We start from the raw sequence: 17,080 nt of genomic DNA on the forward strand, positions 1-17,080 counted from the left end.
CCACCAAAAAAAGGTTTACTAAATAGCAAAGCTTTAGATTACAACAAGCAAATACTCCATATATCCCTACCCTTCCCACTAATTTCTGCCAGCAACTGTTTTGTATCCAGTTGACAGCTACCGGAACTACAACACCACAGTTTTAGTTTGCCTTGCAGACTTTTAACACCACAGCACTGTTAAATGAAACTGCAACAGTATTAACCCAAAATGTACCAGAATGGCTGAGGTATCACATATCTCTAATGAACTGTAAGTGCATTTGTAAGGAAAAAAAAATCCAGGAATGCAGAACGCTAGCTCCAGCACAGCTGTTCTAATGTGCTCATTTACACAATTGTGAGTAGGGAAAACTGTGACTTTACCTGCAGTGGAGCATGTTGGGTATCTGCAGAAGTTATTTGTAAAAAGTTCCATTTTTTCAACCTATCAGAGAGCAAAGCATGCCTTTGCCACTGCTGAGATGAGCCAGGACCTTGGCATGTAGCATTAAACATCACTCAGAGGTAAGGTGCTAGAAAACAAAAATTTGCCATTAGTTGGCATTTTCTGTAGCAGTTTTCAACCAGAAAGTGAGAACTGTCCTACTAGTGCAACAGTGAATCAGTTCTTTGTGTTCTGTAAGGCCAGTATTTAACAAGCTTATCTGAAATCCCTTATCAATTCAGCTTAGCCACAAGCTCATCCCTGAACTACATGAAAGTGCCACAGCTATTGGAAAACAACTGTTTCCAGGCTTTGCACCTGGAAGCATTTATTTTTGCAGCCATCTCACCATACCTGTACCTGTCTCATTAGGGAGGTCAGCTGCACCCTAAGTTGCTTCCAGTTTGAGGGCTCCAGCTTTTGTCCTAATGCAAGTGGCAGCTTCAAATCACCATGATAAATCTCCAAAAGGGGACTGCCAATTTTTTCAGATACTTGGACATCTTGCATTCCTCATGCGTCTAAGAGCTCTAACACCCTAAGGCATGCAAAGCATTACAGTACCAGGAACAAACTCCCACCCAGTTCATTGATGGCCTTCTGACATGCTATTTCCATGCCTGCACAGAGCATTAATGTGCAAATCCAGAGTATCACAGATACTAACGTCTACTAAAAAGACTTTTCATTTCAAGAGCTCAACTTCACGAACAAATGGAATCCCACAGCATCACTGTGGGGAAAATCATTGCATAACACAAGTGATCAAGGAAGACCTTCAGTGTTTTCAGAATCAATGAACACAGGCAAAAGGCAAAGGGAGGAACATGACCAAAGAGAAGAAAACCAGCTGAGTAATTTTCTCTGTCCAACTCAGACTCAGCAGCAAAAATAGCGCAGTCGGTGAATGCGCTGTGACCTTTTGGCTCTGTGATGGCCCACTGCTTTGGTGGGCCATCACCCCATTATACCTCGAGCTGCTACTCAACTCAAGCATCAAGCAGTGTAGATGATACAAGCACAGTGACTTCTGGGTCCATACATCTGTTACTCCTGTAACTGCTGCAGAAGCACAGAGGCTAGGTTGGCAGATGGAAGATTTGCCTTTGAGGAGAAATAGGTCAGATATCAGAAAGTAAAAACAGATAAACAGATGCAGTCCTTCTTTCCCAGCAGACTGGTACTTTCCTCAAATCTACCCTTAGTAACTGAAGGCACAGCTCCTTCAAAGCAATTCCCCATACATCATGAAAGATATCATTGCCCAGCAGGCCTAAGAGTATAGCAAGATCTCTGACCAGACCAGCCTCTGACAAGGTACAAGCCAAGCACACTGTATTAAGAAGCAAGAAGAGGAGGGCCCAGCATAAACACTTTGCTCAGGACATACCTCCTAGGGTCTGAGACCATTATGAGAATGTAAATTACTGGAAGAATTCTCTTTTTCTACATGATCTTAATTAAATGCTGGAGGGAAGCAGAGAAATGGTGCTACATTGTAATTGTTGTTAGTCTGTTTGCATGCACTCACTAGGATAGCACTTGGTTTTTTCATCCAAGTCATGTCTCCACAACGACTGTTACGTTTGTCTGACTGAAAATTTTTCCTCCCTCTCAGTTCCAACACTATCTTTAGGTAAATCTAATGCCCATTTAAAATCATAGAATGGGTTGGGAGGGACTTTTAAAGTCATCTAGTTCTGTCATGGGTTAAGTTGAATATTTGCTGCTGTTACTCAAAATGACCCTGCCTCATGCCAGCTTAAAAATGAAGTTCTGGCTGGAGCAAAGTATTATGGGGCTTGAAGTTCAGACTGTAACCTGAGAGGCTTCCTGTTTCAGTTGCTGCTGGCTGGATCATTGAGATAAACAACAAAATCAGCATATGCATGTTGGTGTGGATAACAATAGGGCAACAGCGTGATGTAAAAAATTTTGGTTTATACAGCAATCATCAGCCACCAATTCCTACACATTCCACAAGACTTCTTATCACCGGAGATGTTTGCATAGCATTAAGATACAATAAATCTACCCCTAAACAAAGTGATCACTTGCATATATATAAAAGCTTAGTAGTTAAAAGAGATCGGAGTCTTCTATTTGTTAAAGTCAAAAACACTATAAAGCCTGAGGGATTATAACCAAGGGTGTTATAGTAAGGGTGTATTTAAGGAAACTGTTAAGAGACTGCAGGTGAAGAAAGGTGAGAACACACAAGCCACCCTTCTCACAGTACAAGCCTGGGAGCTTTTTAAAGAACTTCTGGGGATCCTCAGGGGATATGGTATAGCTGACATAGCTTGAGTTTTCAGAGTAAGGGAAAGCAACAGCACAAGCCATTTCATCAGAGCTGACTTTTAACAGCTTGTTTTACCCAGAAGACAGTGCAGTGAGTGCTTTTCTATTTGTCTCACTGAATCCATCCTCTTAGCCTAAGGAAATGAGCCAAAAATAATAAATAGTCTATTTAGAGGAGTCACATAGACTGCACACAGTACAATTATTTAAAAAAAATTAGTATTCTCTTTACATATTGGGCCACCTCTGACGGCAGCTCCTTTACAGACAACCAAGTTACAACATACTGGCCTAATGAGTGAAAAAAGGAGGTGGCTAAAACATTCAGAGAGAAAGCAGTGAGTTCCTCCACGCTACACTGACAGTCTGCCTAAAACTAGCAGCAGGTGACCTCCAAATAACTCCAGACAAGTAGCAACTATGCTAGATGCAGAAGTCTGGTATGTTACGCTGGTAAATGAGGAATGCTTCCACCATGGCCAATGGTGTTAGATTGCTGGGAGATGAGACAAGAGCAGAACTGCATCCTGTGGCCAGCTGAATCAGAGTGGAACCTCAATATGAAGATAAAACAATATCTAGAAGATTAGCACTTTTTTTTTTTTCTGGCCATGGACTGTGCATGCAAAGCCATCTTAGATGGCCTTCTATACAAATCTTCCCATGGCAAGTCCTGAAACTTATGATAGTGTATACTGTGCTGAAACATTCAGCTGTAAAAGATGACTTCCACAGAATTTCTCTACTGCTCCTCTGCAGTGTCTTTATAGTTATTGCTATTTCTCAACAAGCTGCTTTAGCTTTCTTTTGAAAAGCCTGTCAAATACTAACAGTAACAAATTCTCTGTTCCTCTCCTGCTGCTCCCAAAAAGCCATTCGGAGTTCTAGTCATGTGTGGGCCTTGGAGTGGAAAAAGGTTGGCAGTAGGCAATCAACTTTTTCTCTTGACACAGAAAATTACCCTCTGCTAGGGCTATAATTTATTGACACATCTTTGTCTAACGGGTCTTATGGCACAAAGTTACATGCAGCTCTTCCCACACAGCTATTCTCACTCATTGCACTTATTAACCAGAAAGCCTTCTAAATGTTATCTAGTAGCAAGAATTAAGCACTTATGTTTTGCACATCATGCTCCTTAGCTTGCTCTTTCATTTTCTCTTACTCAACATTATCACATTATGTTCCCTCTTACGCGTTTTTCCTCTTCACAAAGCTCTTTAAACAGATGCAAAGGGGGAGGGACCACGATGCTCACGAAAACTCCACTTTCCAGAATGCTTCTGCCAGGTCCTGCTGCCTGTCTCTTTCCAGGCATTTAATACCTCCAAGAGTCAGGTTTGCTTTTACATCTCTTCCTTGTGCATCCCTGACAACGGAGCCTATTACCAGCTGTCTTAATTCAAGAACAATAATTCACCTCTTCCTGTGACTGCCATGAGGAATACGTACACCCTCCTTCTCTTTGTAGTGGGCTCCTTTTATTTTAACGGTAAGTGATCTTTTCTTTCAGATACAGTTTGCAGAACAGCAATAGCTCTCAGGGCTGGAAGGCAGGACTGTTATACAAGCTCTCAGACAGTTTCTAACTATTACTGCAGCAGATACCAGACTTTAAAAGGATACATGAAATTGATTATTTTATTGGACATAAATTAACAGACCAACAGGAGATGACAATGCTAATCACTAAGTCATATGCCTTTAGATGCTCCTAGGATTATCTGTGATGGGAAAAGCAGTAACGATGCTGAGAGTGAAGCAAAAAATTGAATCATGACATGAACCATAAACAAGACAGATCTCATCCCTCTACAATGACTAGCTCAAGTTTATATATTTGGCAAAGTTCATGCTTCCTAATTGTTTGATTACTATGCAAATAGTTTAAGTTGAAATATGTAAAAATATGCTAGAAAAAGCAAACATACATTAAGAATATCTACTTTAGTCTGCCAGGATTTCCCGCATGTGTTTTAACCAACACGTACAGCTCAACAGCAGCCTAAAACAGTGCATTTACCATGGGACTCCCTTCGTATGGGGAGATTCTGCTGAAGTCTTGAGAGTGAAACCAGCTGAAATCTAATCTAAACAAAAATCACAGCTTCCCCATAGTTACCTCTTCATCCAGGAGTTGTTTTGTTTCTTCAAACGCTGAAAGGCAACTTTAGAAAACATCTGCTTTGTAACAAACAAAAGGCAAGGGCCTACTTCAGATTCTTAGATTATACACTTTTAAAAACCCATTAGTATAGTCTTTTTATTTGCATTAATTGCAGTACAGAAATTAAAATAGTCTTTAAAATACATTCAATTCACTACTACCCCTAGTGGAACAATAAACATTCCAAACTGGTGTGTGGTGCTCTAGGAGTTTATAGAAATCTTTTTACTCAAGAGTATGCTGAGAAGGAACACCACTGTGAAGTAACTTCCAAGATATTGCGACTGACTCATTGCTGAACCTAGCTTGCTCTTTCTTAATTACAGACAGGAATTTCGTATGTTACCACTGTCCACAAGTTATTTGTAAGAGGAAAAAAAAAAAACAAATATGACAAAATTATACAATGTAGGTCTTTCTAAACAAATGCTATTCCAATATTTATTAAAATAATTGCAGTCAGGAGAATGAAGGAAAAGTGCCTTATGTTAAATGTTGTAATTCAGAGTGCACTTGCCTGTATCAACACTGCTCCTTATTCTGTTCTGTGGAAACCACTCCGATGTATTTGTCATTACATTGAAAACAAAGAGCAGAACACAGGATGACTAGTTACTTCACTGTATATATTTAAATTAGAGCATGTAAAAGGGAAAGTTTGCACTGGGGAGTGAACTGGGTTTGTTTCTTCTGTGAAATTGGAAGCATCCCTATGCAATTATCTTTTAATGGTCATACTCCCGGAGAGAAAACAAACTTACTGCAGAATGTGTACAGCAAGTTAAGTGGCAATTTGCTATCCTTGTCATGGAGCAGATGTGTAGCGTGCTCAGTGAAGCTAAAACAATTTCCTTTGCTCAGGATCCACCCCAATGAGTTTTCTTTATTACTGCTTTCAACACACAGAAATACTCCACCCCAAAATTAGAACTGCTTTATCATTCTTGTTCAAATCATTTGTCTAAAAGCATCAGTCTATCCTTTGCAACATTTCTGGTGATTACTACTATTTGGGGGAAAAAAAAGCACTGTGCACTTCCATTTCTTCCAACTCTGAGAGACAAAAGAGGAGTTTCAAGTGCATGGCTACTAACATTATGAAGTGCACATAAAAGTGAACTTGAATGCCTGGTAATTTTGTTCTCATTAGGTGCTACCTAGTTAATATGAAGGCTGCTAATGGAAAATGGATTATAAAAATATAAGAATCATTCATTTTAACACATTATTTACAGTGGCTTTAGCAAGCTTTAAGGTGGTGCACTGCTGACATCTAGTGGTATCCACCATAGGTCTTTGAGTGAGAGGAGAGCAGCCCCTTCCATCTTCATTTCTGATGATTCAGTTATTTAAAGGTTGGGATGAATAATTCTACAAAGAATTATTCATTACAGGAACCCCTTTCCTAAGAACTGATAATTATTTCCTAAAGGGATTCATTATTCAACAAATATTTTTTTACAATTACATTGCAGCCACCTGCATAAAATTTATTGACAGCGTCAGTACTTCAGGTCTGAGCTGTTCTCATCAGACATGCAGACCCCACAGTACGTTGGGATTTGGAGACCAGACAACAATGGCTGCTAGAACTAGGTGTTAGAGAACAGGATTATTACAAATTCAGAATTAGCTTTTTTGTAAACATTCTGCAGTTTCTACTTCTTACTTGCTATTTAGCAAATACTCCATGTGCTAGAATATTTACAGAAAAAAGATGGCAACAGTGAAAACCTATTTAACAACCCAAACAAGATTTACTGTCTTTGCTAGCAGCATTTAGCAACCACTGTATAAAACAAACTAAATGGCAACTGATTTATATTGCAATTACAGCCATCTGTTTATGTCACATACACAAGAGCAGAAACTTTTTTTTTAAATAAACCAAAACACAATAAAATAACTTTAACTGAGATTCTCTCTTTAGCTACCAGGTACCTTCTCAACTATCCTTATATACAGAATGATTCACTCCTAGAGTGCAGCCCCATTTTCTTCACACTATCAAATTTACCTCTATCTCAATTGCAATACACAAGTTAAAAACAGGATCTGGAGGTTAGCAAGGATCAGCACAGCTCTAGCTTGATATGCCTTTGATTAGACAGGCTTACACTGAGAATAAATGTAACTAATATTAAAGTGACACGCAGTATTATGGCTTTTATGATGACTTGCAGGGGGGTACAAAGCAAGTATAAATCAAAAAGCAAACTGACCCATAGAATTATAGAACATTAGGGGTTGGAAAGGACCTTGAAAGCTCATCTAGTTCAACCCCCCTGCCAGAGCAGGATCACCTGGAATAGGCCACACAGGAATGCATCCACCTTGGTTTTGAATGCCTCCAGAGAAGACGACTCCACAACCTCTCTGGGCAGCCTGTTCCAGCATTCTGCCACACTCTCACTGAAAAAGTTTTTCCTTATGTTTAGGTAGAACCTCTTATGCTCCAACTTGCACCCACTGCACCTTGTCCTATCATTGGACATCACTGAGAAGAGCCTGGCTCCATCCTCCTGACACTCACCCTTCACACAGTTATAAACATCAATGAGGTCACCCCTCCAAGCTAAAGAGATCCAGCTCCCTCAGCCTTTCCTCATAAGGGAGATGTTCCACCTCCTTAATCATCTTTGTGGCTCTGCGCTGGACTCTTTCAAGTAGTTCCCTGAGGTCCTTCTTGAACTGAGAGGCCCAGAACTGGACACAATATTCCAGATGCAGCCTCACCAGGACAGAGAAGAGGGGGAGGAGAACCTCTCTTGACCTACTAACCACACCCCTTCTAATACACCCCAGGATGCCATCAGCCTTCTTGGCCACAAGGGCACATTGCTGGGTCATGGTCATCCTATCCACCAGGACCCCTAGGTTCCCCTCCTCTACACTGCTCTCCAAAACGTCCATGGGGTTGTTCTTTCCCGGATGCAAGACTCTACACTTTCTTTGCTGTACTTCATTAAATTTCTCCCAGCTCAACTCTCCAGCCTAAGTCTCGCTAAATGGCAGCACAGCTTTCAGGTGCGTCAGCCACTCCTTCCAGTTTCGTGTCATCAGCAAACCTGCTGACAGCAGCACTCTTTTCCCTCATCCAGATCGTTGATTAATATATTGAATAGCACTGGTCCCAGTACCAAACCCTGAGAAACTCAACTAGACAAGGCCTCTTAGAACACTGATGGATTCACCCAAATTTGCTTTTCCAAACAGCTCAGGAAGTATTTGAGAAGCCTGTTGTGGAGAACAATATAATGTTAAGCCTATGTGACACAATTTCTGCTACCAATGTCACAACATATGCTAGCCTTAAAAGAATTAAAACAAGCCTAGTGTTCAGCTAAACCCAGAGCTTGAGCAGAAGCTATTCCTGAATGTGAAAAAACAATTTGATGATGTTTCCTCCTACATATCTCCACTTTCTTAGTGGGTCAGAAACAACTTCTTACAGCAGTTTTTTAATCTGAGTGGAAATCCTAAGTACCAAGTTTCAGGACAGACTTGTTCCACCTGGCACCTGGGAACTAGGTATCTTCTAGAAATGCACAAAAGCTTTGGCTGCTTATGTGACCCTGGCCTTTCAATGTCTGCCCTTCTCTGGATCTCATGGATATGCTACAACATAAGAAAGCCAGAACAAATACCAATTTGTACCACAAATTTAAAATAACTGCATGTCAGTGTTTTTTATTGTGTGGAACTGCTCTGGCCAATAATGAAGCAAGTATGCTGTAGGGCCACTATCCTCATATCTCCAACATCTAGGATTCAGTTAGGTGCCCTTTCCTATGGAAGATTCATTCTATCAACTGGATTAGAATCTGTTTGCATTAATGGATGCAAACAGGGATGCAAGGGATGCAATGCCTGCATCCCTTGCTGTTAGCAACACAACACAGAATTACTTGACATGCAGCAGAGTCTCCCTGGGTCAGTTCTTTGGCAGAATGTTGACACAACCTTAATCATGAGTACTATTACGTGGTCAGGACTGGTTTGAAAAGTCCACTAGAATGGCTTTAAAAAGCACATGCAAGATAATGAGAATAGATGCAGTTACCTCTGATGTTCTGCTCCATGGAGCATGTTTAGACTTGTTTGATAGTATCTTGCAGATATGATATTTTGCAGTCACTGAACTCCAGCTTTGGCCATCTCAGGTTTACAGCATTTGTGACAGTTCATAAATCAGGTTTTGTTTCCACATAAAATAAGGCCTCAAGTTTTCAAATAAAAACATTCTGCAACAGAAACATCACCAGCTACCAAAGATTTCCCAATCACTACTAAACCCTTTTAACTCCTGCAGCTCATTGCCTGGCTTTCCCTACACACCATCAGAGTGTTTCAATGTTTGTGTGTCTGCAACAGTGCCTATAACACTGAAAGAAAAGTCATGGCTAGACTCTTTGCATTTGGATCATTGAAACGTTCTTCCTCTATTATTAAGAGGGTGGTTGCTCCCAGTCTCTACCTCTGATTGCACTCCCAAAACAAGATATCAATTTGAGCTTCTCATTTTACGGTGAAACAAAAAAAACCCCAAAGGCTTCTCATTTATCTGCTTTATCTATGTTCTGTGAAAACAGTCAATTTCAGCAGAACAGATATTGGTGCAAGCACTATATCCTTTTGTTAACACAAGCCTACAGTCTTCAGAAAATCAAAAGCCCTCATTATTTCATGAAGATGATGTGATGCACAGAAAATCTGTGATCCCTACATCAAGTCACTTGGTGTCTCTTCTCTAATCCTGTTATGTGATATTTTGCAGGAAGCACTGCAGCAGATGCCGAAGAAAAGCTAATGAACCACCTACTGAGTCCTGCCAGGTACAATAAGTTAATTCGACCGGCTGTCAACTCATCCCAGTTGGTATCTATAGAGCTGCAACTGTCCCTGGCACAGCTCATCAGTGTGGTAAGTTCATATTAGGCTATGCTTTCTAATTCCTTACTACTTGCACATGCTCTAAGTAAAAGTCACATTGCTATTGCTATGTCTCTGCTATTTCCTAATTTACATAATAATATTTAGCATGCAGGGCCCATATACATGATTTACTGGATTTATACTCCAGACTGTAGCTACAACAGGGAGATCAAACTCTGCCTAAGCCATAAAAGACAGTGGCCAGATCTTCACTCATTAAGATTTCATTGATTAAAAAAAAAAAAAAATTAACTATTCCACTGATTTCAGTGCAGCTAACGTAAATTACACCAAGTCCAGATCTATCCTGGACTGTATACACAATGCTACACCATCTTCTGTTGCTTGCCTCAAGGAAATGTGGTTGAATGGCCAAAAAACAAGCTATGAAACCAGCTCAAAATCTCATAGTATATCAGGCACATCAGCAAAGAGCAGTGAAATAGCTGAAATAGCATGATTAAAACAATCCTTGTGTAAACAGCTCTTCATATTCAATAAAAATTACTTCAAGGCATTTGCAAGACATTTTCACTCACAAGGTTAGCATGTGTTTAACAATTCTTCCAAGGCACAAGCAGCACACACCTCAGTGCCAAGAGAGGTTTAGCATTAACTGCAGTGGGAACAAGGTCCAGCACATAAGTGGGAAAAATCTCCTGAATCATGGCTTTCAACTCTGCTTCTCTCTCCCTGGCTGAAAAAGAGGATATAGACGACTGCCTCCATGCCAGAATTTGTGTATGGGCCAGTGACTGGCCTGCTGCAAACTTTAAGAGACCTGTATAGTTTGTATTTTGAAACTGAAGAGAGGGATGTTGATGAAACATAAAGGAAACTGTACAAATAGATGTGCTTGCAACACTTGCAGGCTGATTTATACAGGATATAGTGTCATATATACCAGATGACCCTGGAACAAGAGCTCCCTCTCTCCTCAGGAATTCCACCTGGCCACAGACATACCTCCTCACACAGTGCACTGCCACCACTAGCAGAGTTTCCTTCCAGAATGCAAATTCTGGGCATAAAAAGAGGTGTCTTACCCCCTCAGGAACCAGTGATCAACACCCTAAACAACAAGGATGAATGGGCAAGGGTTAAGGAGAACAGCTCAGTTATTATCCATCTGTATTCTCGCACTTCATGCAGAAAGCAAAATTAGGCATCTTAGGGGCTCTAACAATATCAAAGGTCTTCAAAATTGGATGATTAACTTGCTTTCCTCCAAAAATCCTCCTCCTTATTTGATCTCCTACCTTGTCTCTTCAAGTAGAGCCCCAGCCACACAGCTCTGTTGCAGAAAGAGGTCTCTTCTTCTGCTTCTCTCCAGAGAGACAGCAGTTCCACAAAGCAGAGCCTGACAAATGAGATCTTACATGGCAAACCTTACATGCAAACCTTACATAAACCTCACAAAAGTTAATCTAGGCCTTTGTGGTGGTCAAATATGCCTTCTGTTTCAAATCAAATCCATATGGAAGGGGGGCAAGAATCAGCTCAGCAGGGTGGTCGCAATTGTTCCCAAATAGCCATACTCACTTCTGTCACAACTTATCCTTGTTTAAAGCAACTTGGAACTCTACACTCACGGGGTTACTACTTATCACCAGTGTGCACGATGCTGGCCCTCTTACCAAGAGAGAAATGCCTATCTTGAAATATGTTAAATTATGCTGTGCAGTTGGAAATACCCTCAAAAGCCCACTGAACAGATCGTATTACTGCCATAAAGTGAAACACTTTAGAGGAGAACTTTTCTCTCTGTTTTTCCCTGCAGAATGAGCGAGAGCAGATTATGACTACAAACGTCTGGCTGAACCAGGTAACCAAACCCACAGGGGCATGTACTTGCAAACCACAAATGCAACTGCTTTCACTCCATCACAGTGATTGTTTTGCTACTGCTGGTCTGGATACTCCCATCACTACTGTCCAATTCTTCTCTTAGGAGTGGATTGATTATCGCTTGGCTTGGAAGCCCTCTGACTATGAAGGAATAAATAAACTGAGAATACCTGCAAAACACATTTGGTTGCCAGACATCGTGCTTTACAATAAGTAAGTAAAACTTCTGTAGTTTATGCAGACAGTGACAAAATCTTAACCATGTGTCACGAAACAGGCATCAGAACCAATGAAGTAGGTCTGATAAAATTCTAAAACTAAAACTTAATTTTGTAACTTTTAACCAGTATAGACTGTGTCTGACTGAGGTAATGGCCTCAGAGATAACTTTAGTTATCTTTAGTTAGAGAGTAAAATTAGGGCTCTGGTTAAAGAAATTCCAGCAGACATGGTGCGTATCTGCAGTGTGAGCTGTTGTGACACAAGAGTATCCATTGAGACATGGATCTATAGCAAACTAGGCTATATGGAAACACGAATTACAAACACAGCTGGCCATGTTTGCAAGAAGACATCTGGAATTCTACCAGACATCTTAGGTTGTGAGCTTCATTTTTGTTTCCTGCTTCTTCCCCCATTCCTTCCACCACAGACTCCAGGACATAAAGCTGCTAAAAATTTCACATGCACCAGAACTTCATGAACTAATATTAATTTACAAAAATCATATTCTACTTTCATAAAACATTCAAAACTCAATTATAGATAATAAATCTCTCAACATTCAATCCTGCTGCTTTACAGTACTGAGAAAAATAAAAGCTTAGTGCTAGACCACATTTCAGTTCTTCTTTCAAACAGCTAATTGCCAATTTTGTTTTGTTTTTTTCACGTCTCTAGCAAAGCCTTGAGGCAGATGTTATCAAGTTGTTGGAAAAAAAAAATAAAAAATGATACTTTCATGAAACATTGAAAACCACTGAATTCATGAACACATGATAGTTTATGAATGCATACAGATGGGAAACGTAGGAAGTTTAAATATATCTGAGTTAAGTCCCTGGAATCCTCCTACCGGAAATCAGATTTGAGAAATACTTAAAACTATTGTATTAGTCACAAAATAATTCAGCCAGTGGATTAGGCTGTACTCTGTCTGGTCAAATTGTCTGGTAAATTGTGCCCCTGCCATCTGCTTACTTCTTCCTTACTCCCCAAATGACAGTATTTAATGGCTTGTAAGAGTGGAAAGGAACAATATCAAAAGGTTTCATAAACACACAGGAACAAGATTTTAGCCTCCCCGTACTGGATTTTTACATTAGTACAGACCTTCAAATTAAAACCGTAGATAAAGGACAACATCTGTAACATTTTGCTGCTGAAGCATTGTTTCACAGACATCAGCCAGTTCAAGGAGTTGTGACAGAAATCATAGTGCAATGTATGGCATGGGTAAATCTAACTCAGGAAGACAGAGATGTGAGAAATAAGATAACAATTTCTTTATGGAAAAAACAGTTAATGACCCTCATATGCTGCATCATTTCTGCTTCTGGCTGTTTCACTGCCTACAGGAATTAGCTACAAGGGTCTCAGCTCAGTGCCAGGCACCAGAGCCAAATGTAACTCATCTGGAGAAAAGCTATATATGTGCCAACTGCAGATACTTGTAGCGCTTTCCTGCTCAGAAAAATGTTACCATTATTCTCAAGCTGAATCTAAAACACAGCACTGTACCAGCTACTAGGAAGAAAATTTAACCCAGCCAAAACCAGGACATAAGTTGATCTTCATTTGTTTACACTTGCAGTGAAGTTTGGTCACATTTTTGCACAAGCAAATTGTCTTTACGTTGTGTGCATGTTCCATGTGTCTAGTCCAGACTCTTCTCTGCAGTCTAACAAAGGGGCTAACCCAGCTTTTAATGAAAGCAGTTGATCAACATAGGAACAAACCTTTGAGCTTCCCAACGTGTCAGGAAAGACTGTCACTAAGTTTTTCCATCCTACTGTTACACTTTTGTTTGTGTAGCTTGAGTGGCTGTGTTTGAAAGGTGTTGCATAGCGCGTCTGAGAAGACGCAGTGAACACAATCAGAAATATTACATTTTGTCAGCAATTGACCATTTCACATTTCTACCTCAGGATACTTCATAGGTTAAACAGCCCTAAGTGGTTTGCCCCAAAACACTGGACAGGAGAAGATACTGACTACTGACTGATAATGATCTTCTCCCTGACTTAAAGGGCCCATCATAATACAGAAGATTCTCCTGGTGGAAGTTCAGCAATTGGAGGAAATACAAAGCCAAGATGATTTGTGGGCACTAAGAACACTGGCTTCTCTTTTCTGGTTCTGTAATAAGTAAACATCAACTAGAGTGATGCAACAAATTCTAAACCATATAATTACATTTCCTCTGCCTACAATCTCCCTGGAATTCTAACCAGTGCTGCTCATCCTTATTTCCTCATCCAAGCCATTTAGGAGTGTTGCTGTGTGCTCACAGCAGTGGCTGTGTTCCAGTACCTCCATTTCCATGCTGGATGATCGCTTTTATACACAGCCTTTGGAGATGTCATAAGCCTTAATTACTTTAACAAACATTTACAAAATACTTTGGATGAAACAGAGATGTAAATGTATTATTTAACGATAGTTTTATAAAATAATTTAGTAAGTATCGGACCAAACAGCAATTCTCTGACTGGGAGAGATGCATATATTGACCTCACTAGCAAGTTCTAACTTCCTACAACATAGATAGGACAACTTCGATTATAGAAACAACTGAAGTCTACAAGACCAAGAATGTCAGGGCTTTTCTGTTTTGACCTCTATTTGTTCTCTTAATGCTTTATTATCGTCTCTCCCTGTTCTTTCCTCTGGTTTCATCAGTGCGGATGGCACATATGAAGTGTCGCTATATACAAACGCAATCGTGAAGAATAATGGCAGCATTCGCTGGCTGCCCCCCGCCATTTACAAGAGTGCCTGCAAGATTGAAGTGAAGCATTTCCCATTTGATCAACAAAACTGCACATTAAAGTTCCGGTCTTGGACATACGATCACACAGAAATTGACATGGTACTTAAAACTTCCATGGCAAGCATGGACGACTTTACACCAAGCGGTGAGTGGGACATTGTAGCACTCCCAGGAAGAAGGACTGTAAACCCTTTGGACCCCAGTTATGTTGATGTGACATATGACTTCATCATTAAAAGAAAGCCTCTTTTTTATACTATCAATCTTATAATTCCCTGTGTGCTAATTACATCCTTAGCCATCCTGGTGTTCTACTTGCCTTCAGACTGTGGAGAAAAAATGACCTTATGCATATCTGTGTTGCTTGCCTTGACTGTGTTCTTGCTGCTGATTTCCAAAATTGTCCCTCCAACATCTCTAGATGTTCCACTGATTGGGAAGTATCTCATGTTTACAATGGTACTAGTGACCTTCTCAATAGTTACCAGTGTCTGTGTCCTCAATGTCCACCATAGATCTCCAAGTACTCACACTATGCCTCCTTGGGTAAAGCTGGTTTTCCTTGAAAGACTCCCAGCCTACCTCTTTATGAAGCGTCCAGAAAACAATTCTCCACGGCAAAAGCCATGCAACTGCAAAAAGACTAAAGCAGAGCACCCTTGTATGGATCCAGCTGACTTCTACAAGAACTCCACCTATTTTTTGAATACAGCCTCTGGCAAAAAATATGATATGAAAATCACTGAGACTCTTGACAACATGAGCAGCCATCAAGATTGTAGGTTACGAACAGGAACAAAATTTTCTCCTGAAGTCCAAGAAGCAATTGATGGAGTCAGTTTTATAGCAGAGCACATGAAAAGTGATGACAATGACCAGAGCGTAAGTAAAAACAAGATATCATCTCAGTCCTTCCAAACTTCATATCCTGTCCTACTCTACAACATGCGGCTCTTAGCTACTCTAGTGAGATTCTAGCTATAGTTTATAAGAGAAAATAATTTCTGATGGTTCAGAGTTTTGTTTAGACAAGCACCCATGGTCAGAAAAAAAATATCCTGATACCTACACGAGTGTCTTCTCTCTAACCCAACTCAGACTCTAGGTTCTCTTTTCCTGTTGTGCTCTCCCTCTCTCAGCCGAGCAGATTAAGAGTGGTTTCTGATCTTGCAGAAGTCCCTTGAGGAGCAGGCTGCTGAGTAGTTCATGTTTTCTATTAACTGAAATTACTGTCAATATAAATAAAGAAGATCTGTGATTAACATTAGACATGAGCTTGTAAACACTGAAATGGACTGAACAGGAGCAGAAAAAAAAACATTTTCTAATAGCTCAGAAATTCTTGCAAGAATGTGTTGCACTCCAAACGATCTACTAAGTTTCCACTTGATACTAAGAATAATTTTGAATTAATTGAATGTTTTTCACACTGGATCCTCTACATATCACTTTTACATATCACAATTTTAATCTCTGCTTTCTTCCTTCATTATCACGGTCTGGTAACTGCTTGTGGGCATTTACCATAGCCTGATTTCAGAAGCACACAATTCCCATTAGCAGCAATAGAAATTAACACTGTGCACTGAAGGAAAAAGACGTAATGTTCTACTATAAGGCACGAGGTAATTGACAAGCATGGTAAAGTCATTGAGGTGAGGATGTCTCATGTGTAACTAAAAATCAGTAAGAGAGGGAAAAAAATCACTCCTGAGATGCAAATTAAGATTGATATATTCTCTCTTTACAATAACAGCCTGATAATCACTTCAGTTGGAGAACAGAGTCTAAGGCAAACCAGAAACATCTGCAAGGCAAAACTGGATTTTAATAAAAGCAACAGTATTAATATGCATTAAACCCCTTGATTAAGATGACTGCTGATAAAAACACTGAAGCTAACCTTGTTTAATATCAGTAAACAACATCTATTTTGTCCACTAAGATTAACAGCAGCTGCAAACTAAAATGAAAGAAAAAATTCCTTAATTGGATTATCCTGTGGGTCCTTCCGGACTGGCTTCCACCAGGGAGCCACACTCGGTACCTGATGCATCCAAGTCAGCTAAGAAATACTTACAGTATTTTTCCCCAAAGCACAGAATGGTTGTAGGAGAAAAATCCCTTCCCAAGCCTAAAGTCAGTTTATTCCTTGAACCTTAAGACATGTTTCCTTTTATTTTTATAACGTAAATGTCGGCATTAGCAAGACAAAAAGCAAAAGAATATGACAAATTGCTAATATCTTTAATTGGCTTTTTTTCTTCCAGGTCATTGAAGATTGGAAGTATGTTGCCATGGTAGTGGACAGGCTGTTTCTCTGGATATTCGTCCTTGTTTGTGTCCTGGGGACTGTTGGATTATTTCTGCAGCCACTTTTTCAAAATCACACTGCTGCCATGAACCCTTAG

The 17,080-nt window shown here is 40.0% G+C and overlaps 1 protein-coding gene across 1 annotated transcript; it reads left to right on the forward strand.

The window, feature by feature from the left end:
* Positions 1–4,164: 4,164 nt before the first annotated feature.
* On the forward strand, positions 4,165–17,080 carry CHRNB4 (cholinergic receptor nicotinic beta 4 subunit). Its single transcript, XM_054388263.1, has 6 exons — positions 4,165–4,219; positions 9,672–9,817; positions 11,610–11,654; positions 11,781–11,890; positions 14,579–15,551; positions 16,940–17,080. The coding sequence occupies exons 1-6, from the start codon at positions 4,165–4,167 to the stop codon at positions 17,078–17,080; spliced, it is 1,470 nt and encodes a 489-aa protein (XP_054244238.1).

The sequence above is a fragment of the Indicator indicator genome, chromosome 16, assembly GCF_027791375.1.
Source record: "Indicator indicator isolate 239-I01 chromosome 16, UM_Iind_1.1, whole genome shotgun sequence".
Taxonomy (NCBI): domain Eukaryota; kingdom Metazoa; phylum Chordata; class Aves; order Piciformes; family Indicatoridae; genus Indicator; species Indicator indicator.